General features: G+C 40.2%; 2 protein-coding genes across 26 annotated transcripts in view; one reads left to right on the top strand and one right to left on the bottom strand.

Annotated features, from left to right (window-relative positions):
• Positions 1-6,492, top strand: part of RCBTB2 (RCC1 and BTB domain containing protein 2) — a 100,648-nt gene extending 94,156 nt beyond the window's left edge. For 13 of the 24 annotated variants that reach the window (XR_001307621.2, XM_021065333.1, XM_013996904.2 and 10 more), the window contains 2 exons: positions 1,181-1,311; positions 5,003-6,492. Coding sequence is in view for 23 of the 24 variants with exons in the window: in XM_021065333.1 (XP_020920992.1) it covers positions 1,181-1,311; positions 5,003-5,143 (272 nt within the window). In the remaining variant the exon portion in view is untranslated. The remainder of the gene's footprint in view (positions 1-1,180; positions 1,312-5,002) is intronic. The other 11 variants (XM_021065344.1, XM_021065339.1, XM_021065342.1 and 8 more) reach the window with 2 other exon arrangements.
• RB1 (RB transcriptional corepressor 1) overlaps positions 10,758-23,554 on the bottom strand; it is a 130,889-nt gene continuing 118,092 nt past the window's right edge. Inside the window, exons 21-27 of one of the 2 annotated variants that reach the window (XM_013992198.2) lie at positions 20,949-21,053; positions 20,343-20,456; positions 20,079-20,242; positions 17,920-17,950; positions 15,409-15,551; positions 14,684-14,733; positions 10,758-12,635 (exon numbers count right to left, since the gene is read on the bottom strand). In XM_013992198.2, coding sequence (XP_013847652.2) covers positions 12,562-12,635; positions 14,684-14,733; positions 15,409-15,551; positions 17,920-17,950; positions 20,079-20,242; positions 20,343-20,456; positions 20,949-21,053 — 681 coding nt within the window. In that variant the 3' untranslated portion in view covers positions 10,758-12,561. 2 annotated transcript variants of the gene reach the window in all.

Here is a 23,554-nt window from a genome sequence, read left to right on the forward strand (position 1 = left end):
GGGCAGAAGGGATATCTCTAGCCAAGCCACAGAGCCTGAACACCACTCCTTTCACCAAAGTATTTCTAGCATTTCAGTGCTAATTAACAAGTCCTCTAAGGAAGATTTAAATAGCCATAACTAAAGGCCCCCCGACACTGCCAAGGGTCTTTCAAATACTGACTGACCATTCCTGATTAGAGTGCTTCACAATAGCCCTTAGGGTAGATTAAAATTAACCTACACCTGTGTGTCACCCAATGTTGATTATTTGAAAGCATATGACAGATAATACAACAGGAGTCCTCAGTGTTTACAGCTGGTACTTAAAAGTGTGTGAGGATAGAGATCATTTAGCGAAATAAGTGAAGTAAGAATCTGAATACTGAAGCCTGGGGCATTCAAACACTGGGAAGTCAGCAAAAATGGTCCTGCCAAGAGACTGAAGATTAACCCATGAAGAAGGAAAAAGAGCAAGTAACAAGGCATTTAATGATGGGGAGCATCGTCAAGGCCATCAGATTTAAAAAAAAAAAAAAAAAAAAAAATTTTGTCTTTTAGGCCCACATGGCAGCATACAGAAGTTCTCAGGCTATGGGATGAAATGGGAGCTGCAGCTGCTGGCCTACACCACAGCCATAGCAACACAGGATCCAAGAGATTCTAATGTAAATGTTGAGGAAGGTGAGGCAGAAGATAGCCCCTTGAATTTGGTACCATGGTGACTGTTAGTGATAGTCACAGGTGAGGTGTCAGGGGGCTCAGGAGACAGACTTCTGCTCCTATGGCTGAAGGTGAGAAAACAGGCAGCAGATAAAGACAGCTGTCCCTGGGAGGCTTGCTTCAGAGAGCAGCAGAAAATGGGGCACACTTGTCCCTGAAAAGTTTCCTTTTTCTTTTTTAAGACGATGATGGGCAGTATTATAGCACATGTGAATGCTTCTGGAGAAGCTGGTGATCATGGGGGTTGGTGGGGGGTAATTAGGGGAGTATTTCCGAGGAAAAGACTAAAGCCATTTTCCTGTTTTTCCATGGCGCTTGTTTGTGTATTGCATTGGCCCAGTTCAGCCATGTTCTCAGGTAGAGCCATGCACTGTGAGCCCTTCAAGAGGATTATGTTCAAAATCATCTCTAATAGGTTGAGCGAGTTTAAATCCAGATGCTTGAGATCACTACCCTAATAAACACCTCTTTCTGTCAGGATTGCTAGATTTGGCTACATTTTATAGAGAAAATCGTTTGAAAAAACTCTGCCAACAGACAATCAAGCAAGGAATTTGTGAGGAGAACGCCATTGCACTGCTCTCAGCTGCCGTGAAGTATGATGCTCAGGTAAGAAGAGCATTCTTTCAATGAGCTCACTTTTTGAAAGAAACAGTTAGCTGTTTACTTGATACCTTAAACTAAAAGTCTAGTTAATTAAAAATTTAATGTAAACAAATAAAGTGCCAGAAAAAAATATAAAGGAATGTTTACATGGTTTATTTCTGGGCTCTCTACCATGTTCCATGTATGTATTTCTGGTTTTGTGCTGGCACCATACTATTTTGATGACTGTAGCTTTGTAGTATAGTTTGAAGCCAGAGAGTCTGATTCTTGCAGCTCCATTTTTCTTTCTGAAGGTTGCTTTGGCTATTTGGGATCTTCTGTGTTTCCATACAAATTTTAAAATTTGTTGTTTCAGTTTTGTGGAAAATGGCATGGGTAATTTGATAGGGATTGTGTTGAATCTGTAGATTGCCTTGTGTAGTATAGTCATTTTGACAATAATGATTCTTCCAATCCAAGAGCATTGTATATCTTTCCATCTATTTGTGTCATTTTTGATTTCTTTCATCAACATCTTAAGGTTTTCAGAGTACAGGTATTTTCCTCTTTAGGTAGGTTTATTACCAGGTATTTTATTTGATGCGATGGTAAATGGGATTGTTTCCCTAATTTCTTTGCTATCTTTCATTGTTAGTAAATAGAAATACAGTAGATTTCTGTGTATTAATTTTGTATCCCGAATTCATTGATGAGCTCTAGTAGTTTTCTGATTGCATCTTTAGGATTTTCTGTGTATAGTGTCATGTCATCAGCACACAGTGACAGTTTTACTTCTTTTCCAATTTGGATTCCTTTTAATTACTTTTATTTCTCTGATTGCTGTGGCTATGACTTGCAAAACCATGTTGAATAAAAATGGAGAGAGTGGATGTCCTTGTCTTATTCCTGATGTTAGAGGAAATGCTTTCAGCTTCTCGCTGTTGACTGTGATGTTAGCTGTGGGTTTGTCTGGCTAAAGATTTATCAATTGAAGAACCAGATTTTAGTTTCATTGATCTTTTCTGTTGTTTTCTTTGTATTCATTTATTTCTGCTCTGGTCTGAGTTCTTTCATTCTGATAACTTCAGGGTTGGTTTGTTCTTCTTTTTCTAGTCGTTTTGTTATAAAATTAGGTTGTTTGAGATTTTTCTTGTTTCCTGAGGTAAGATTGTATTGCTATAAACCTCCTCCTTGGAACTGCTTTTGCTGCATCCCCTAGGTTTTAGATCGTCATGTTTTCATTTTCGTTTGTGTCTAGATATTCTTTTTTTTTTTTTTTTTTTTTTTTTTTTTTTTTTAGGGCTGCATCTGTGGCATATGCAGATTCCCCAGCTAGGGGTCAAATCGGAGCTGTCACCACCGGCCTACACCACAGCCAAAGCAATGCCAGCATCTGCAACCTAACACTATAGCTCACGGCAATGCCAGATCATTAACCCACTGAGTGAGGACAGGGATCGAACCTGCATCCTACTAGTCAGATTCATTTCCACTGAGCCACGGTGGGAACTCCTTGTCTAGGTATTCTTTGATTTCCTCTTTGACTTCTTCAGTGATCCATTGTTTAGTAACACATTGTTTAGCTTTCATGTCTTTGCGTTTTCTTAGAGTTTTTCTCTTGTTGATTTCTCTGCTGTCTCATTCGGTCTTTCTCTGTGTGTGGTCTCTTGCCTTGTAGGCTGCAGGATTGTAGTTCCTCTTACTTCTGGCATCTGCCCCCATCTTGTTGTGGCTTTTTAGCCTTTGGCTATAGAGTATCTTTTTTGGTAGGTTCCAGTCTTTTTTGTCTCTGGTTGTTCAGCTGTGAGTTGTGATTTTGGTATTTTCATGAGAGGAGGTGAGCTCAAGTCCTTCTGTTCCACCACCTTGTCTCCCTCCTCCATTTTCAAGTTTTTATAAATAAAGAACAGTGTATTTGCTTTGACTAGTATTGTGACTTGCTAACTCTAATAAGCAAAAAAATGGACCTTTTCAGCAAATTGTTCCTCATGCTTGACCACACTTAGTATGTAATTAATACAAGCCAGGGATTATTTGAAGCACAGTTCATGTCATTTAATTCTCAGAAGAACCTTATGAAAATAATAGGCATTATTATTATTCATTCTCATTTATTAATGAGGAAGCTGAAGCTCAGAAAGATTAGGTAAATTCTCAGTCAGCTAGTAATTGTAAAGGCGGAATGCAATGCAAGGTTTCAAAAGCACACATTTAACTACAATTGTCTATTGCCCCCATATTTTAAAATCAGCAGTGTTTATTCTTTGGATCAGAATATAAATCAATCAATCAGTTAGTCAATCCCCTGAGTGCCTGTTAAATGCCTGACACTGTTCTAGGCACTAAAGATGCAGCAAGTGAACAAAAACAGGCCAAAACCTCTGCCCTCATGGAACGTTCCGGTGTGGGCAATAGCTAAATGAATGCAGTGTGTGATCTATAAAGATGAAGTTGAGAAGGGCAGTGGGGAGGCTAGGCTGAGATCAAGGCTGATGTTTTAACTCATGGTCAGGGAAGGAAGGACGGTCTTCCTGAGGAGGAGACCGGAGCAAAGACTTGAAGGGGGCATGGAGGGAGCCGGGCCAAGAGGCCAGTGTAGCCCAGGATCGGAGGCGCATCAGAGCCTCTGCAGGCTGGCTTCACTTTAGCTCTCCTTTTTCTGAAGCCAGGCATGTATCCAGCTACCTTATTTCTCATTCTCAAGTCTGCAGATCTAATCAAAAAAATCACTACAAGGCTATTTTTTGGGCTGGCCAGAGACCACCAGTCTGTGTGGAGTTTCTCTTCGGAGAGAAAAGGCCGTAATTTCTTCAAACCATCTTGCCACTTCAGAATATTGACTCTGTGTGATTCTGCTGAAATCTAACCATCCCATTCTTTGACTTCTTGTAAAGGAAAAAGAGCAGTAGCTGTTAATGACTTCAGGGAAGAATTTCCCAGGATTACTGTTTTTCATGGCTTAAGCTTTTCTCATAGGCTCTTTACAGGTAGAACCATTTAAGCCCCTGGAAGAATATAAGAGGTGAGCATTGGGCTCGACAGAAAGAAAACTATTTAAACAGTTGACTCCATGCATTCATGCAATAAATATTAAACAGTGAAGCAAAAAAGAGGAGTGTCAGTCTCTGAACAAATATGGAAACTGGAATGAACTATACAAATATTGTCACTGGAAAAAGCTACAGAATTCATACACATAGGTGCCTGTTTCTGGGAAGAAAGAGTCTCATTTTTTGCATTGGTTAGTGTGGAGGAACTTGAATGTTTTACTCTGTTTAAATTGTTCCAAGCAGAGATCCGTATTAGCTATATTTTTACACAACTTTTTTTTTTTTTTTTTTTTTAATGAGTTGCAACGCTTATTTCAGATTCTCTTTTGGGGTTTTTGGGAGGTTTTTTTGTTTGTTTGTTTGTTTGTTTGTTTGGTATTTCTTTGTATTCCCAGGCAGTATGTGGGAATTCCTGGGCCAGGGATTGAACCTACACCACACAGCAGCAACCAGAGCCACAGCAGTGAGAACGCAAGAGCCTCAACCCACTAGGCCATCAGAGAACTCCCTACACAACTATTCTTGAGGCATTGCTGTCCCAACATTTCTTCCTATTGGTCATCAAGTCCTTTTTCCTTGCCTATGTGTTTTTGGAATTTTGATACTACACTGCATTGAATTGGGATTATATGATTTTGTTAAAACATTTTTGTTGTCGTTCCTAGGACTTAGAAGAATTCTGCTTCAGATTTTGCGTAAACCATTTGACTGTGGTGACACAGACTTCAGGCTTTGCAGAAATGGACCATGATCTCTTGAAGAACTTTATCAGCAAAGCAAGCAGAGTTGGAGCCTTTAAAAACTGATCCTCATCTGTATTTTAAGATTTTCATTTTCCCTGAAAAAAACTTTTTTTTAATGGTATTTACGATGAGTTACATTTGGCTGAATACCCATGTTCTGCTGAATGGAGGATGGTGGTCAGTCCTCCCCATCTTTTGAAATCCAGTCTTTCTAGAAGGCATTAAATGCTCTGAACAGATGTGACTGAGCTCAAGGGAAAAAATGTAAATGTCTTAATCTACCATTTCCTCTTTCAAGTTGCCGAGTCGGAGGTGTTTGGTACATGGGTTCTGGCCCAATTCCTACAGTCAGCAGGCTGATGCCGCACAAGAGCTTGATGCTCGATGGGGAATGCTCTCGTACCACACTTGCAGCATCCAGCTCAGTGCCTTGCATATAGTAGGCACTCACCTTACTATAAATCTTGAGCACGCCCTGCGAACAGCTTTACTTGTGGGACACAGGATGAAGGAATAAGTTCCACAAGACATTTTAAACAACTGAGACTCGGCGTTCCCGTTGTGGTGCAGTGGTTAATGAATCTGACTAGGAACCATGAGGTTGCGGGTTCGATCCCTGGCCTTGCTCAGTGGGTTAAGGATCTGGCGTTGCCGTGAGGTGTGGTGTAGGTTGCAGACACAACCGTGAGCTGTGGTGTAGGTTGCTGTGGCTCTGGCATAGGCTAGTGGCTACAGCTCTGATTTGACCCCTAGCCTAGGAACCTCCATATGCTGCAGGAGCAGCCCAGAAATGGCAAAAAGACAAAAAAACAAAAAAAAACGGAGACTCAAACACTTCTGGTAAATCATTCTGAGAAATAGTGGCTAATTTGGAGCATTAATTAGAATTCACAAAAGGCCTTGCCAATTAAATTGTTCAAGACCCAAGGGCTCATTTCAGTTCTCTGCTCTGAGTCATTAATTTCTCATAAGGGATTATTGAATATGAAGTACTGTCTTAGAATGAATGTTATTTCTGGGTTCATCTGCCTTACATAATTACATGTCTTTTGTGTTGAGATTTCCCTCTATAAGTAAAAATGATTTTGTGTTTTTCTTGTGGTTGACTTTTGTGTGACTATAAAATAGATCTCTTAACTTGGCATAGTGTAATTATAAAGTACTAGCTGAAAAGGAACTAATATTTACATTTCATGGGCAGCACTGGTTAAGAATGAGCTAAATGTGTGCTTTTTAGATCAAGTTACCCAACTGCTAATGAGAAACTGGAACAGGATGTGGGAGGCAGCTCAGTGTCTCCTATTGTGTATTGCACAGTATGATACCATGTAAATAAAACGCTTTTAAAATTAGAAAATTTGTTTTGACACCAAACTGTTTGATAATAAAGTGCTTATTTGCTGATAATAGAACAAATGTGTGCATTATTAATTCTTCAGAAGCAGCAAGATTCTGTCAACCCCTGTGTCCCTTAGATTTACACAGATCCTTTGCTACAAGCTTGCTTGCTTGCTTATTTACATATGTATGTATGTCTTTTTAGGGCCACACATGCAGCATGTGGAGGTTCCCAGGCTGGGATTCGAATCAGAGCTGCAGCTGCCGGCCTATACCATGGCCACAGCAACGCTGGATCCAAGCTGCATCTGTGACCTGCACCACAGCTCAGGGCACCGCCGGGTCATTAACCCACTCCATGCGTCATGGATACTAGTCAGATTCGTTTCCGCTGAGCCACGGCAGGAACTCCATAAAAGCTTCTTTTTTAAAGCAGTTACTCAGATGAGGCATCATAGCAAAGCCCATCCTAAAACTTTATAAACGACTTCTAAATAACTTACTTACTCTTCATATGCTTGTCTGTGACTGTTCTTTAATGGTGAGGTCACTTTGGGATCCTAGTTTCTGTTCATCCATTTTTGCAGATCTTGTCTGGTAGAGACAAAGTGGTCTGGATGCCTCTAGTTTTGGTTTTGGGGTTTTTTTGTTTGTTTGTTTTTGGTTTTGTTTTTTTGTCTTTTTAGGGCTGCACCTGCGGCATATGGAGGTTCCCAGGTGAGGGGTCGGAATCAGAGCCGCAACTGCCGGCCTGCATCACAGCCACGGCAACGCCAGATCCAAGCCACGTTTGTGACCTACACACCACAGCTCACAGCAACGCTGGACGCTTAACCCACTGAGTGAGGCCAGGGATCAAACCCACATCCTCATGGATACCAGTCAGGTTTGTAACCGCTGAGCCGCAGCAGGAACTCCCTGGATGCCTCTGGTTCTAAATCAGAATCCCGTTTTGGAATAATACAGTGTTTGTTATTTTAAAACTGCCTTACACCATTTGTTTTCATTTTTTGGTTGACCTGCCATTCTGTCCAGCAAAGAAACATTGAGACCTGGGTCTTTGAAGTTGCCATCGGTTCTCACAGCCAGACACCCACAGGCTTCACTCCTGACTCTTGCTCCTCACCCCCAAGCTTGCTGTCACCGAGCAAAGCCTTCACAGCCGCCAGTGTCTCCCCAGACCGTCTCTTCCTCCTTCCCACCCTTCTCAGACAGGGTCTTCTGAAGTTCCTCAGTGCCTTTTTTCTTTTATGAACTCATTTAATGTAAAAACTGGAAAACTCAAAGGGAACAGGTAAGTTTTTTAGGAATAAAAAACGGATCATCCCTCACGAAACTGCACGGCGGGTCACCGCACTGCCAGAACGCGTGCTGGTGGGAAGGGTGGATGGAGCTTTCCTCTCAGCTTTGTCATGTGTAGGTTGCACTGTTCTGCAGCTCAGTGCTGCTCATCTCTGGGCACAATAGAATCATCTGTGAAACTTTGGCAATGTATAGATTCAAAGATTCTAACTCAGCATGTTTAAGGAGCTCCACAGGCAATTTTGATATTCAGCCAAGGATGGGAATCACTGGTTTATAGCCTTTAAAACCCGGGATGCCAAACAATAAGGGCGGCCTGATTTTAGACCAGTTGGAGATGACAGATAAGTCCTGTGGTTACATCTCTGGAAAAAGACGCTTTCTCTCGTCTTTGAAGATGGGCTGGCCATCAGTGCTCCTGTGTAAAGGATAATGCACTGGATTTCCTTCATTCCTTTTTAACAGACGAGGGTTTGGAGAGCGCAGACACTGCTGTTCCGTTTGGGATATGTGAGAGGGAAGTCCAGTTTCACAATGACTACATCAGAAAGCGGCTGATCCGTAAGTTCATCCTACATTTTCCATTCTTAAGTTTTGTTTCCTCTCTGCTTATTCAAGAAGTTCTGTGTTTTCAGTGCTTCCAATATAATTTCACCCTAACTTACACAAAGGTTTAGATTTTACAGGAATAAAGAAAAAGAAGCATCCTCATCTGCTGATAAAAGCTTGTGAAGGTACCTACCATTCTCTGCTCTTTAAAAGGTAAAGGTTTGGCGTTCCCGCTGTGGCGCAGTGGGTTGAGAATCTGGCTGCAGTGGCTTGGGTTGCTGGGGAGGCGCAGCTCAGTCAGCCCAGTACAGTGGCTTGAAGGACCCAGCACTGCTGACCCAGCTTGGATTCATTCAGTCCCTGGCCTGGGAACTTTCATATGCACAAGGTCCTACTGTGTAGCACAGGGAACTATATTCAGTACCCTGTGATGAACCATAATGGAAAGGAATATGAAAACGAATGTATATGCATGTGTAGCTGAGTCACTCTGCGTGTAGCAGAAATGAGCAGCACCACATGGTAAGTCAACTATACAAAGCAGAGGTTAATTTGTCCTTTATCTGAGACCGGAAGAAACTGCCAGTCATTCTAGACCATAACCTGCTGAGTTTTATTTAGTTGCTCACTCCCACCCCGCCTGCAGGACCTTGTTCAAACATCCGGTCAAGCCTTTCCCTGCCAACACCCCCTCCTCCCTGCTGTGTCCTTCCCCCCAGAACCTAGTGCAGTCCGAGTACTGGGAAGTCCTCATTGATGGATGCATTCTGTCTCTTTCCCTGAAGCTAGAATTAGAACGTTAAGTTCCACAGAGAGGGGGATCCTAGTTTTATGTATTCATTGTTGTATCAGCTGCATTGAGAAAACTGGCCTGAAATATGGAATGCATTCAGTACATGACATTTTTGAAGAGGAAGAGAATATTGTTTGTTTCCACCTAATTGGAAAACTTATGGAACCCCCCCCCCACCTTGTTTTTTTTTTCCTCCCTACATATGGGCTTCTAGATATTAGAGCTACAGTTGTAGGTAAAACCAGCCAGGATGATGCCGGGATGGGTGACCAAGCAGTAGGCAAGCCAGGTAAGGCAGTTTCTCATGGTGACAAATGCTGTTACACTTTGGAAGGAGAGTGGCACAGTACAGAGTAAGTAAGGACTTTAGCTTGGGTGTCAAGATAGGCCTCTGGGCTGAGCCCTGAAAGATAAGAAACCAGCTATGCAGATTTCTGGGGGAAGAGCCTTTGAGACAGAAGGAAAAGCAAACACTAAGCCTGAGGTAAGGATGGGCTTGGCGTCCTAAGGAAAAAAAGCCAGCAGGGAGATGGGACTGAGAAGGTAGGGGCCTCTGCCCCGGCCAGATGGGGAGTGTGACTACTTCCAACCAATTTACATTTTTTTTTTTTTGTCTTTTGTCTTTTGCTGTTGTTGTTGTTGTTGCTATTTCTTGGGCCGCTCCCGCGGCATATGGAGGTTCCCAGGCTAGGGGTTGAATCGGAGCTGTAGCCACCGGTCTACACCAGAGCCACAGCAACATGGGATCCGAGCCGCGTCTGCAACCTACACCACAGCTCACGGCAATGCCGGATCCTTAACCCACTGAGCAAGGGCAGGGACCGAACCCGCAACCTCATGGTTCCTAGTCGGATTCGTTAACCACTGCGCCACGACAGAACTCCCCAATTTACCTTTTAAAGGGCTCATCCTCACCCCTGAAGGAGAGCAAAGGTAAGGGGCAAAGAGGCAAGTGGAGACCTGTTAGAAGTCTTTGTCTTTTAGGGCTGCACCTAAGCCACATGGAGGTTCCCAGGCTAGGGATCGAATCGGAGCTGCAGTCCCCGGGCCTACCACTCGGGATCTGAGCCGTGTCTGTGACCCACACCACAGCTCACAGCAATGCTGGATCCTTAACCCACTGATCGAGGCCAGGGATCGAACCCGTGACCTCATGGTTTCTAGTCGGCTTCGTTTCTGCTGCACCATGACAGGAACTCTGAGACCTGTTAGAAGTCTTTACAGCCGTCCAGACAAGCTCTAATAGATGACTCTAGATTTTTCAACTAAGTGTTGAGTAAAATGGGGGAAGATTAGTATAGAAACAAGGTATTTTTGCTTGTTTGATTCTGGTTTATATTTTGAGAAGTTGGGCAAGCAGAAGGGTAGAAATCAAGACTTCTATTAGCTATGAGAGTTGTGAGGTCAGAGCAGGAGAAATAAATTTGGGAGTCATCGGTATATAAAGCCCATTCAAGGCTAAGAATAGATGAAATGCTAGGAGAGAACTGAGATTTAGAAGAGAATGCTGGTGTTCCCTGGTGGCGCTGCAGGTTAAGGACCCGGCACTGTCACTGCAGTGGCTGGGATCACCGCTATTGCGCTGGTTGGATCCCTGGCCTGGGAACTCAGGCGTGCTGCGGGCACCACCAAAATAAAAATAATTTTTAAAATGGAGAGAATGTTAGTGCACGTAATACAGAGACCACATCAGGCTATTAAGACTCTTGGCTAATTTATTTAAAAATAGACAAACTATTGTAGAAAATAACATAGCAATTTTAAATGTACAGTTTTAACGAATACAAAAAGCAATAAAGCAATATCTGAAGCTTTATTTAAGAAATCTCAATACACGATCTTTGAAGTTCCTAAAATTCTGACACTAAGTCTAACATGAACTTATTAGCAAAAGACCTAGAAATGTGGTAAGCCCTGGACATAAAAGCAAACTGATGTATATGATATTCATGCAAAAATGAATGAGGAAATGAGACAAAGCTTTCTAGTGCCTTTGTTATCAAGATAACTGTCAAAAAATAAGTTTGCAACTTAAGTCAGCACAAAATAAAATTTTGTTTTCTAACAAATAAGATCAGATTTCTTTTTTAAAAGACCTCTGAGTTTAGACAAAGTGATTTTCCTAAAAGCTAGTAAATGCTACCTTAAATACTACCTATTTTAAATTATACCATCTCTAAATAAGTTAATCACACAAGATAGTTTAAATACACCTTTAGGTGTCGGGGGGAAGCGCCTCTTTTTCTAATGTAGCTGTTTTAATTTTTTGCACAAAATCAGGAACATTAAATGTTTAACTCAAAGACATTTGATTACCTGCAACTTTGGACTAGGAATAATGTGGCTTTGAACGTGCCAGTGTAAGACCATGTTGAATTTAAAAAAAAAACAAAAACTGCCAGTTCAAAAGATACATGGAAGACATGTACCATTCCAGAGAAAACACACCCTCTTCCCAAATTTAGGAGGGCAGAATAACTGCTGAGATGCAATCAGGTAACTCTTTAAGAAAGAAAAATTAAGGCTCCCATAGTCAACAGTCTGTGGAATAAAACTATTTTGTATCTTGATTCTTCAGGACCCAGAAACAGCAGAAAGTGCATTTGGGTGTACTGCATCAGGGTCCTTCCTCTATGGGCACAGCTCGAGCTCAAGACTTTACTGTCCAAGAACTAGATGGGTACTTTATGAATTGAGTGATCTGAATGGTATAAACAGCAAGAGTGCTATTGAATAACTATTTTAAAGCATGAGTTGGCTGAATTAAAGAATTAATAAATTCTTACACGTCCTGAGGTATGACATCTCTATCAGTAGTATGACAGTATCTCATTACTGTTTATACTTTGCTTTCTCGTTTTTTAAAACTAAAATTTATAAAAGAAACACACAGTACATCCTTTTAGTTTCCATTAGTAAACTAAAATCTAATGTGTAAAAAATTGTCATTTTTTTCTAGTTTCTAGCATCTGTTTTTCACAGAGGAGTTCAGGACCATTTGGGTAAATGAGGGGGAGGGCAGTCAGCCAAATTGCATTTGGAAGACAAGACGCATTTTCTAAGGGTGTTCATGTTAAATTAAAAAAATAAATATAAATAAAAATAATAGCAAACATCACAGTCATGCCCTAGAAAAGACAAAGTACTCATCCAGGCATGGCTTGTGAGGACTCACTCCCAGGGGATCCGGCCACCATCTGTAAAGTGGAGCAATTCCACTCTGGAAATGGAAACATCTGTAGCTTTCAAATGGCAGGATGTACACAAGATTTTCAATCTTGTACAACAGGGTATGTTCTAGTGACTGCAATGCTGCAAGTGGCTTAGGAATCCCCCACACAAATACTCAACGTGCATCTACACATTTTATACACACACAGAGAGCCGAAGATATGTATTAAACGTGGCCGTAAACAGAATTGGGGAGAGTTCTGGAGTCAGATCTGTGGCTGAGGGCGAAGCCGGAGGTGTACGGGCACCCCCCAAGATCGCGGGGCCCTCACTTTTCTTCCCTGTTCGAGGTATCCATGCTGTCATTCATTTTCTGCTTTTGCATTCGTGTTCGAGTAGATGCTAGAAAAAAGAGGAAGAGATGTTAAAAGTGCTGACGGCGCCGGGTCGGTTGAGAAAAGGCTGCCACATATGTTCATGACAAGACTTCTAATTTTGTCTTCGTTATCATATATCCTTATCGGTAAATTTTTTTCCAGGCATGTACCCCCAAAGTATGTATGTATTTATGTATATGTACATAAATCATAAGGCACATGTAGCCCACGTGTTAAAAATCGATGAGATTAAGATAAATATTCTAGCATTTTCTTTATGTACACCAGAAGGTGGTCTTACACACACAGCTGTGCCCAGCTCTGTGGACCGCGGTTCGAGAGCGCGCAGTTCAGTTTGGCACTTGAGCAGAACAAGTCCTGAGCTGGTTCCGAATGAGCTAAGCTAAGCATTCCCTCGTGTGGGGTGAGGCGTTGCAGGTACTGCACACAGATCTGCTCACAGCTCCCTTAATTTCGACATGGACGTTTTAAAAGTACATCATTCATGACAGCACAGACAAAACCAGAATGCTGCTTTTAAATTACTTTAAAATTCTTAACTTGATTTTAGAGGTGGCCAAGAGCTCCTCCTAAAGAAGCACGAAGAACATTCACCCTTGGGAAAGCAAGAAAGCGGTGACGCCACGTCTGCCCTTCCGGCCCTGCCCCTCGGAGCAACGCAGCCCTGTGGGATGATCTTTTCCGAATGCAATTTTTTGAGGAAAGCTGAAGAGCAGCCTGGAGAATTCCTTCGCTTCATGGGTCAAAGCCCCTGCTGCCTCTCCCCGATTTTCCAGCTGCACAAAGGCCCTGAACTTGAGCCTGGCAGAGGGAATTCACCAGCACAGCTAAGTGTGTCACTGGGAAATGTACTGACTGCAACAACTGAACCCTTCTATAAGAAAATATACATGTTTTTACAGCTTTCTGCTCATTTTCAAATGCATATTTGTGGGCTCCAAAATGCTTCCACATGTTTTTAAGGCCTGATCTTGGTTATAAGCTTCACCTCTCTTTTCATGTGCTTGGGGAAAGCTACAACTACTGGAAAGTTAAAACAGGCATATATCAGTTGATGTAAAACCCAAAAAGATTCATTTATAACCAAAACACTTAAACTTGTGGTATATTTAACAGTAATCTTCAAAATAATACACTTAGAAAAAATGGTTTAAAAAACCAAGAGTATTTTAAAAACTACTTCATATTTTAAAGTTAGTATCTACAGAGAGGTACTGAAGGAAATCCCGTTTTTAAAAAGTCACATTTTAATTGATATTGTCCGTATAGATATGTCCTATGACCTAGGAATGATAGTTTTAATTCTTATCATCTCCCCAATATATCTGTCTTCTTTCCAAGACCCGTCTCTGTTTCCTGTTAATGGAGCTGGCACCACATTATCAGGAAAGGTCACACTCGCCCTCGTGGCTACTGCTTGAAGACAGCGCCGGAGCCCCAAGTGCTCAGGGGCACCTTCATCCTTTTCTGAGTGAACCTTCCACCTACTCCGCGTGGGTTCATCTTTACAGTCTCAGAGGAGCTCAGAAGAGAATCCCATGTGCCTTAACATTCCAAACTTCTGTCACTCTCTATAACTGCGAAAATGACCTGGTCAAAATTTTGCTTGTCAAAATTCTGATTTCAGGTAATGGAAAACTTTTGTTTGCGATTAAGTTCTAAAACTTGCAAATTAGGAAAGTTCAGTAATATCAGAAAAAAGGTGATGTTTACATATGGTAGGTTTATAAGGTTTCCCCGACATCCAACACTCTTAGACAAGAGTTCCTCATTATGGTTCTGCCAGCCTAGAACATTTTCTGACCGCAGCCATTCAAGCTGAAGGTGTGGTTTCTCTTCTTAGTCTTCCCACACAGTCGGTTCGAGGAAGGCTGCCTTGTGCCATACATTTCCTCCCCAGATGGCTGTAAATAACACATTCTTGACTGAACTGTATTTTAAATGCATGAACAAATCTGCTAATTGAAGGGGTCGTATAAATTTATTCTTTTGTAGTATGAAAAGGCTTTCTGCAACAATTGTTCCTGTGCATTAGGTGAAATAAGTACTTACTCATTTCTGCCAGTTTCTGTTGAAATTTAGACTCTCCCGGGAGATGTTTACTGCAGATTTAAAACATGAAAAATATTTCATATGTATAAATGGAAAACTTAAATTTCCAATAACTATGGTGCTTTTGATAACTTTATGCCCTTATTTTAATCAGTAGCTTTTAAGTTCAAAGGTTTATAAATCAAGCATCTAAAATATAAATATCACAAATTTCTGGGCCTACATATTTTTCAGTGGTTCTTATAAAACAGTGTTTTTCAAGAGTAAGCATTTTAAAATCTGTTAGTAAAAACAATTTTTTTTTTTAAAGCTGACAAAATGTTACCAATAGTTTTGTAGAAAATGATTGAGGCTTTTTTTTTTCTTTTTTCTTTTTTGGCTGCCCTGAGGCATGTGGAGTTCCTGGGCAAGGGATCAGATCTGAGCTGCAGTTGCAACCCAAGCTGCAGCTGTGGCAATGCTGGATCCTCAACCCACTGTGCCGGGCTGAGGACTGAACCCGCGTCCCAGCGCTGCAGAGACACAGCCCATCCTGTTGTGCCACAGCAGGAACTCCCATCAGATTTTTAACATCTGATATTTTCAGTGAATGTTGGTAGATTTCCGTGGTGCTTTTTGCTTTGGGATGCAGCCATCCTTCCCAAATGAGTTGGCATGAGGGGACCGTGGAAGCCGGCAGCAGGGAACCCCTCAGCTCCCGGGAGACATTCTAAGACCACCGCTACCTTCCATCTGCTTCATCTGCTCCTTCGATGTCAAAGCGCAGCTTTTTCAGAGGTTTAGGAGGGTTGCCTCCTTCAGCACTTCTTTTGAGCACACGGTCGCTATTACACACCATCTGATTTATTTTCTGGAACTTCTCCGAAGTCTACGAATTACAGAATTCTTTATTTTAAATCATTGAATGCCAGCATTTTGTAGTTAGCAACCCCTAATTGTAGTCTGAGGTGGGTCAAAAATCCGGGACAGGTAATATCTGCATTTTAATTTTCTGTTTTATTGGGCCAAATAAGAAATAGGTGCAATTACTCTGATTTTGAGATTTTTCCCTAACTGCCCCCATTAAATACCTCCTGTCTCCTCCCACACAGCAGTTCCTCTTCCACCAACAACTCTGAAGTCCTATTTCCTCATTTTCAGACTTAATTACACGAACAACTAGGTTACTTCTCAGTATCAGTTAAAGCTGGAACAGCTTTAGGAACATTATCTTTGACAGATTCCCTTTAGAGCACAGCAGAGCCAGGGAGGGTGTCACAATCGCATGAGAGGTGTCCAGTGAATAATAATTTTGGACTCACTTCATGGGTACCAGGTGGACAAGTCATGTGGCTTAGATATTGTAAACCATCACTGATACAGTATTTGCTGATATCCTAACTCAAAGTTTTACAAATATTAAGTATCCCCCCAGAAACAAGCATTTGAGTCTATCCAGTATCCCTAGAGACGATGTCTCCCGAGAGGCATCCTGTACCAGCAAAGGAGATTTTGTAAGAAATACCAAACGGGGCTCAATGTCTTATTGGATCCAAAGGACAAACACACGAGAATGCTGTCTGATCGGTTGCAGAACCAGAGTGAGGTGACTGTCGCAGTGATTAACAGGTTTACTCTAACTCAACAATGAAGTCAGATTTTGTGGCAGAAATTAAATCTGACTTGACTGATTTGACAGTGAGGATTAGCTTTGCTAATTATGCTTCTTTTTCCAAAAATTAATGCAAAAGCAGATTTTAATGGAAAACAAATTTAGAGCACATGTACAACAGAAACTAAATCCTGTGCACCTGTTAAATTTATACATTTTTGTTATCAGCTTTAAAATGTGTAAATACATATAACACTTTCTCAATTCTTTCAGAGGTTATGGAAAGCAAACAAGTTTGAAGACCACTGCTCTATACTTCTCCAGATCCAACACTATTTCTGTGGTCCCACATCTCCTTTGTGAAGCGTGACAGCTGCAGCCTAAGTTGAGCTAAAGGCCACAGCACTGATGAACTGCAACACACCTCTGAACACCTGGTCTTTGAGCATACAAACAGTTAACCTTCTCTAGTTGTTTCATTTGGGGCAGTGCGGTAGGCAGATGCCAGAGTGACTCTGGATAATCTTCATCTCCTAGTATCTACACCTTTGCATGTTCCTCCTTTCCTGGAGTGTGGGCTGGCCCTAGTGTTGTCTTGCTTCTGACAAAATAACACAGCAAAATGATGGAAGGTCACTCCCAATATTACAAGACTGACTTCCACTGTGTCTGTTAGCTCCCTCCTTCCCTCCCTCCCTCCCTCTTGGAGTCCTTGCTGTGGGAGAAGCAAGCTGCTCTGCTGTGAGAGGCGAGACACCCCAGGGAGCAGCCCAGGTGAAGGGTTGGGCCAACGGCCTCTCACTGAGTCCGTCAGAGATTCTCTTCCACATGAGCCTGGAAATAACTGCAGCTGCTGCTGACATGCTGACTGCAGCCCTGTCTTGAGAGACCCAAGAGCCAGCTGTGCCAAGCCTGATGACTGACCCATGGAAACGGAGCCTAAGAAAGGTTTCTAGGTTAGCAAGTTCAGGGGTGATTTGTTGTGTAGCAATAAATAACAAATACAGGCAGAGGGGCGGGTGGTGTGAACCTAACAGTGACGCACACACAGCCCAGGACTTCGGACCTAGTGAGGTTAAGGAAAGGCCGCTAGAGGAGTGGGTTCCCAGACTAGAAGACGGGTTCAAAGCTTCGTTTCCCTTGCATCCTTCTTGAACAAAGACCGCCACATACTCTACCACTTGTCCTGGGGTATGTAACCAATTCCTAATCAATTTACCAAGGGAAGAGTGGCCTAGACATCTGAGAGGAAGGACAAACAAAAGTGTGCATCTGTATAGAAGGAGACCAGCAGGAAGGGACTGGCTGCTGACATCTGGTGATTACATTTTGGAGTATCTTACTTCAAATCACTCACAATCAGTGAATTTCAAAGCTGTTTTTTAAACATTTCTTTGAGATAATACAATGCATATGTTTGTATGTATATATGTATACACATAATCGCAAAGGAATGTTTAAAAGTTATAAAATTCACCAATTATATGATTTAAAATTAAATCTGATTTGAAAATAAATCTTCTAAATTCTATGCAGCACGCTTGAATGAGATGCTTGAATAACAGCCTTTGTAAATTATAGAAATTTTCAATGTCTTCTATAGTTACAGTGCATGCTATTCTATTTCAAGAAAGAAAATACTCACCCCAAATGATTCACCAATTGATACTAAGATTCTGTCAAATTAATATAAAATACAAATTAGTAATGAAAATCATACACAACTGTGCAGAGATGAACACACACACATCCTTCCGAACTATCAGGAATACCAAATCAAAGGTGTCCTCGACCCTAGAACCACTGATGAATCATACTCATTAGAGGCTTATTCTGGTAGTGTTGCCCTAGTCTACACTGAGCTGGTCTCTTGGATTCTGAAAGCAAGAACTGCATGTCTACAAGAACATATTCTGCCACTGTTCACATTTAAAGAGGGTAAAAGAAAAATTTAAGTTTATTCACAATTTTTTTTTTTTTTTGTCTTTTTGCCATTTCTTGGGCCTCTCCCACGGCATATGGAGGTTCCCAGGCTAGGGGTCCAATCGGAGCTGTAGCTGCCAGCCTACGCCAGGGCCACAGCAACTCGGGACCCGAGCCACATCTGCGACCCACACCACAGCTCACAGCAACACCGGATCCTTAACCCACTGAGCAAGGTCAGGGGTTGAACCCGCAACCTCATGGTTCCTAGTTGGATTCGTCAACCACTGAGCCACGATGGGAACTCCTCACACTTAATTCTTAATCAAAGGGAAAGCTAACAAAATTACTTTTACATTTTCTTATTAAAAATTTAAGTTCAACTGTCAAAAACTTCTAAGTGGTAAACAGAATTCTAATTAGGATCTATACTGATATATGGTAAAGGCTGTATAACATATATTCTAGAATTGGAAATCTCTATTAGTCTGTTTGTCCTTGTTTAAACCACGTAATTTATGCTCCTGATAGTAAACTGAAGAACAGTATTAGCCTGACATAACCAAGATTTGATCATATGCACAGAAAACCAGAGATAAATGGGTTTTATTTGTCCTCCAATTCCTTGGTAAGTGGCCATCATTCTGTACATATCTGATTTACCCAAATATGCTGGATAAGCAGAGTGTTAAGATGCTCTCTTAAGGCCTGATCAATGACAGCAGGATTTTCAGAATGTGAAAATCTTTTGGTAAAGAACTCCGACCCGGAAGCCATTTCACTAAGATCAGCAAACAGCCATCATTATCAGCATAATATGGGTTAATTATCATCATTAAAACATTACCTAAGTATACATTTTAATGTGGCAGTGTACAAGTTAAACAGACGGTGTGGCATCTTAACAGCTTATAATGGAAGCTGCAGATATCAGTACACAGCTTCACTAAAGAAACAGAAGATGGTACAGGGGCACACGAGGGCATTTTTATCATTTGCTGATTGTTTTCTCCTTCCTCTTTTCCTGTAGTTTGAAATTTTTATGTGTGCATTACTTCTAAAACTGAATACATCACACACATCTTTTCCATAGGGTTAACCTATCCCCTTCTTGTTTTTTCTTGCCCATTAAGTACAACTATTGAGGCTAACAATTTCTGAGATGAGGCTACATTAACTTTATTAGCTAATCTGCCGCCACTTTCTACAAATAAAGTCCATTTCAAATAGCCTATGATAACATATAATAAGTCAACTGAAGCACTTCAAAGCCAGAGAGCACTTGCTGTTGGATGTGGAAGATAATATAATGATTTGTAGTTGCACAGAACCTTTCATCTGAGAATTTAAAACAGCTTCACACTCCTTATTTACCTGAGCCACTGCACCCTTCTCAAGTAGACAGAGACCTGCCCAAGGTAATAGAAGGAGGCCGTGGGCAGAATTAGGGACAGACTTCTAAAGACTTAATTTACAATCATCCACATTTAATGAGTCATCTACAGTTTTATAAGCAAGCTGAACGAGTCCACAGAAAAAGATTATAGGAAATCCAATGAACTCCAGAATAAAAATTCCTAACCAAAAGTAATCTACTTTGGTTAGCAGACTGACTACTCACAAAAGTATGAGAATGATTTGAAACTTACTACCAAACTGACCCCAGCAGCCAGGAAAGTTTATGACTAAATTTGCAAACCTGTCCTAACTAGATTACTTTTCTCCCCTCCCCCAAAATTCTTATTATATCACTTAATACAATTTAGGAAATGAGGGACTCAAGAGTCTAGCTTATTTATGAAGAAAGATTTATATTTTTATGCCTGGATCAAAATAAGTCCCTCTTACTCTTCACCATTTCCCTAAAAAGAAAACACAAACCTCGATCTTGGAGTCATTTTTGTTGGCGTTGGCAGGCCTTCTGAAATTTTATATGGATTCTTTAGGGGTGATATATAGATGTTCCCCCCAGGAATCCGTAAAGGTGAACTGGAAAACTTGTAAGGGCTCCGAGGAATGTGAGGAATTGGTGACAAAGTGGGGGGCTGGAGCAAAAACAAAAAAGGATATTATTTACTCTACATTTTAGTGAGAGCCACTGCTTTATAATTAGATTTCCCCAAACAAAGGATACTTTGAACATACCCTGGTGGAAGCATACTGCAAAATATTTGTTTTCAGTCTCTGCATGAAGACTGAATTATAGAATACGATAATAGAATCATACTCCTCTTCTCTGATCAAAACACGTTTGAATGTCTGAGGAAAAAGAGCAAAAACACTTGTTAAGTGAATTTGGGGATTTATCTCTTTAGATTTTTTAGTTTAATAGTTCATAGCACTTTTTAACAGTAAAAATGCATATTTTACAGGAAACAACAACAATCTGAAAAGGCAATTTTAGGCTTGAATTATAGCTGCTCCACTAGAAGTGAAATGTCAAATATATACATACATATATATATATAATATATGGTTTCCGTATATGTGTGTAAAGGTTTATTACAAATATCCTGCTTAGTGGCAGGGATATAGTATTCCTTCCTTACTTGATTACATCAATTTCGTTATTAAAGTGTGTTAACTTTCCAATTCCATTTTAGTTACAACTAACCAATAATATAAAAGTAAAAAGTTGATCTGTGAATTTATATAATATGGTCCGAACATACTATTTAATTAATGACTGAACTTATCCATATTATAGATATTGATGTATCTAGAAAAGCCTTACCACAGAAAATTACCTACCTCCTGAACAGCATGAGGAAGATCTTTGTATGCTGTTACAATGATTTTGAATTTAAGGTCTATGTTCTTCACTTTGCATATGCCATACATGGAACACATCATAATCTAGTAAATACATGTGATGTAAAAATAGTCAGAATTTGTTATGTGGTTATGCTCTAAAAAGCACTCCATTATCTTTCTTTTAGTTTCAAAAAAAGAAATTTAATTTCCTACATGATTATCTTTTCCCATCCTGAGCTCAGTTTGAAAGTTCATGAGAAAGTGTTTAAGCCAAATCACGCTTAGCGAGCAAAATGCAAATAGCCAACACTAAATTATGCAGGACTGATCATCTGGTTTGTGAATAACCCTCATTTTGGATCCTGTTTCTCAAATGTCTCCCAGAAGAGAAAAGTACTAGAATCAATTAACTGTGTAATTAGCACTTTAAAAAGCCAAGTGTGGAGTTCTCTGGTAGCCTAGCAGTTAAGGATTTAGCGTTGTCACTGCTGTGCCTCTGCTTTGAACCATGGCCCAGGAACTTCTGCAAGCATGGCCAAAAAGAAAAAAAAAACCAGGTGTGAAAGAGGTTCAAATCTCTGGATAAATAATTTTAACTACACTTGGTGGTGCTGTCAGGGGGGTGCAGTAACTGGAGCGGGGCAGGAGACAGTCTGCTGTATTACTGATAAAGTTCTGTTTCTTGATCTGGTTACACAGATGAGTTCAGTTGATGAATTTACATTAAGATGTATCCTTATGATATAGTGATTATTCTATATGCATATGACATTTCAAGAAAAGGATGTTTTATCTTATTTAAGTATAGTTGATTAACGATGTGTCAGTTTCTGCTTGCAGCAAACTGACCCAGTCATACATATGTATACATTTTTTAACATACTCCACCATCTTCTATCACAAGAGATGGGATACAGTTCCCTGTGCTATACAGTAGGTCCTCATTGCTTATTCATTCTAAATGTAATAGTTTGCATCTATAACCCCAACCCCAGTCCATCCCACTCCCTCAAGAGAATATTTTAAACACAGAAATAAAATCTGAAGTGATTTTTTGTGACTTTAAATTTGTAATCTGTCTGAATTTTACTGCCTAATTTACATGCTCATGTCTTCTGCAATATTCTTGCTCCCACGTGTTATCAAGAATACCTACTCAATACCCCTCAATACCAGCCCCAGTACTACTATTCCTCCTATTGAGAATGCCATCCAAGAATCCTCTTTGCTATTGACATTTTTCTCCTATTTCAATATTTTGCCTAAGGTACCTCTCACAAAAATATTTCTGATTCCAGATACCTAATCTATTTAGAAATCCTTAGCTTTACTATCTATCTTTCTCTTATTGTAGAAAAGCAGTAGAACCGTAAGGCAGTAAGTGCCTGCTTAAAAAATCCAACATATTAGAGAGTTCATAGTCCAAGTATGCCCCCATAAAATATACATATTTGTAGGTTACACATATTTATATAATAATTCATCATTTGACCAAAATATCATTCTTACAGGAAACATTACCACTGATCTTACAAAAATAAAAGGACTATAAGGGAACATTATGAACAGTTACATCACCAACAAGATAGATATCTAAGAAGAAATGGAAAATTTATGGAAAGACATACACTACCAAAATAACTCAAGAAGAAATAGAAAATCTGAGCTTGAATTAGTAGTCCAAAACTAACCACAAACAAAAAGCCCAAGCCCAAATAATTTCCTTGGTGAATTCTACCAAACATTTACACAATCAACACCAATTCTTCGCAAACTCTTCCAAAATTACAATAGGAAGGAATATTTCCCAATTAATACTATGAGGGCAATATTTCTCTGATACCAAAACAGGGTATCACAAGAAATTTACCAAAAAATCTTCAATAAAAACAAGCTGAATCCAGCAGGATTATATCAAAGGATATACACTCTGGCAAGGGGAATTCATTCCAGAAATATAAGATCTGAAAATCAATTAATGTAATATACCAAATATCAATATAATGAAAGGAAAAAACCCAGTGATCATCTCAATAGATACAGAAAACACATTTGATAAAATTCAACACCCTATCATGATAAAATCATTCAACAGACTAGACATATAAGGGACCTTCCTCAACCCCACAAACCCCACAGCTAACATTTATAATGGTGAAAGACTGAACACTTACCCCTAGGATCAGTAACAAAATAAGTAAATCCTCTCTCTCATCACTTCTATTCACCACTGTATTGGAGAGTCTAGCCAGAAAAATTTGGCAAATAAATGAAATAAAAGGGCATCTAGATTTAAAAGGAAGCAGTAAAATGACCTCAATTCATAGATGATAGGATTTGATATACTGAAAATCTTAAGGAATCCACTAAAAAACTATTAGAACTGATAAACGGCTTCAGCAAGGTTGCAGGATACAAGATCAACAGACAGAAATCAATTGTATTTCTATACACTTGTAATGAAAAATCTTACAGAGAACTGAGGAAACAAGTCTACAACAGAGTTAACAGGGAATAAAATCCTTTTTTAAAAAGTGCAAGACTTGTACTCTGAAAACTATAAATCATTGTTGAAAGAAATTCAAGATCTAAGTGAATGGAAA

The sequence above is a fragment of the Sus scrofa genome, chromosome 11 (genome assembly GCF_000003025.6).
Source record: "Sus scrofa isolate TJ Tabasco breed Duroc chromosome 11, Sscrofa11.1, whole genome shotgun sequence".
Taxonomy (NCBI): domain Eukaryota; kingdom Metazoa; phylum Chordata; class Mammalia; order Artiodactyla; family Suidae; genus Sus; species Sus scrofa.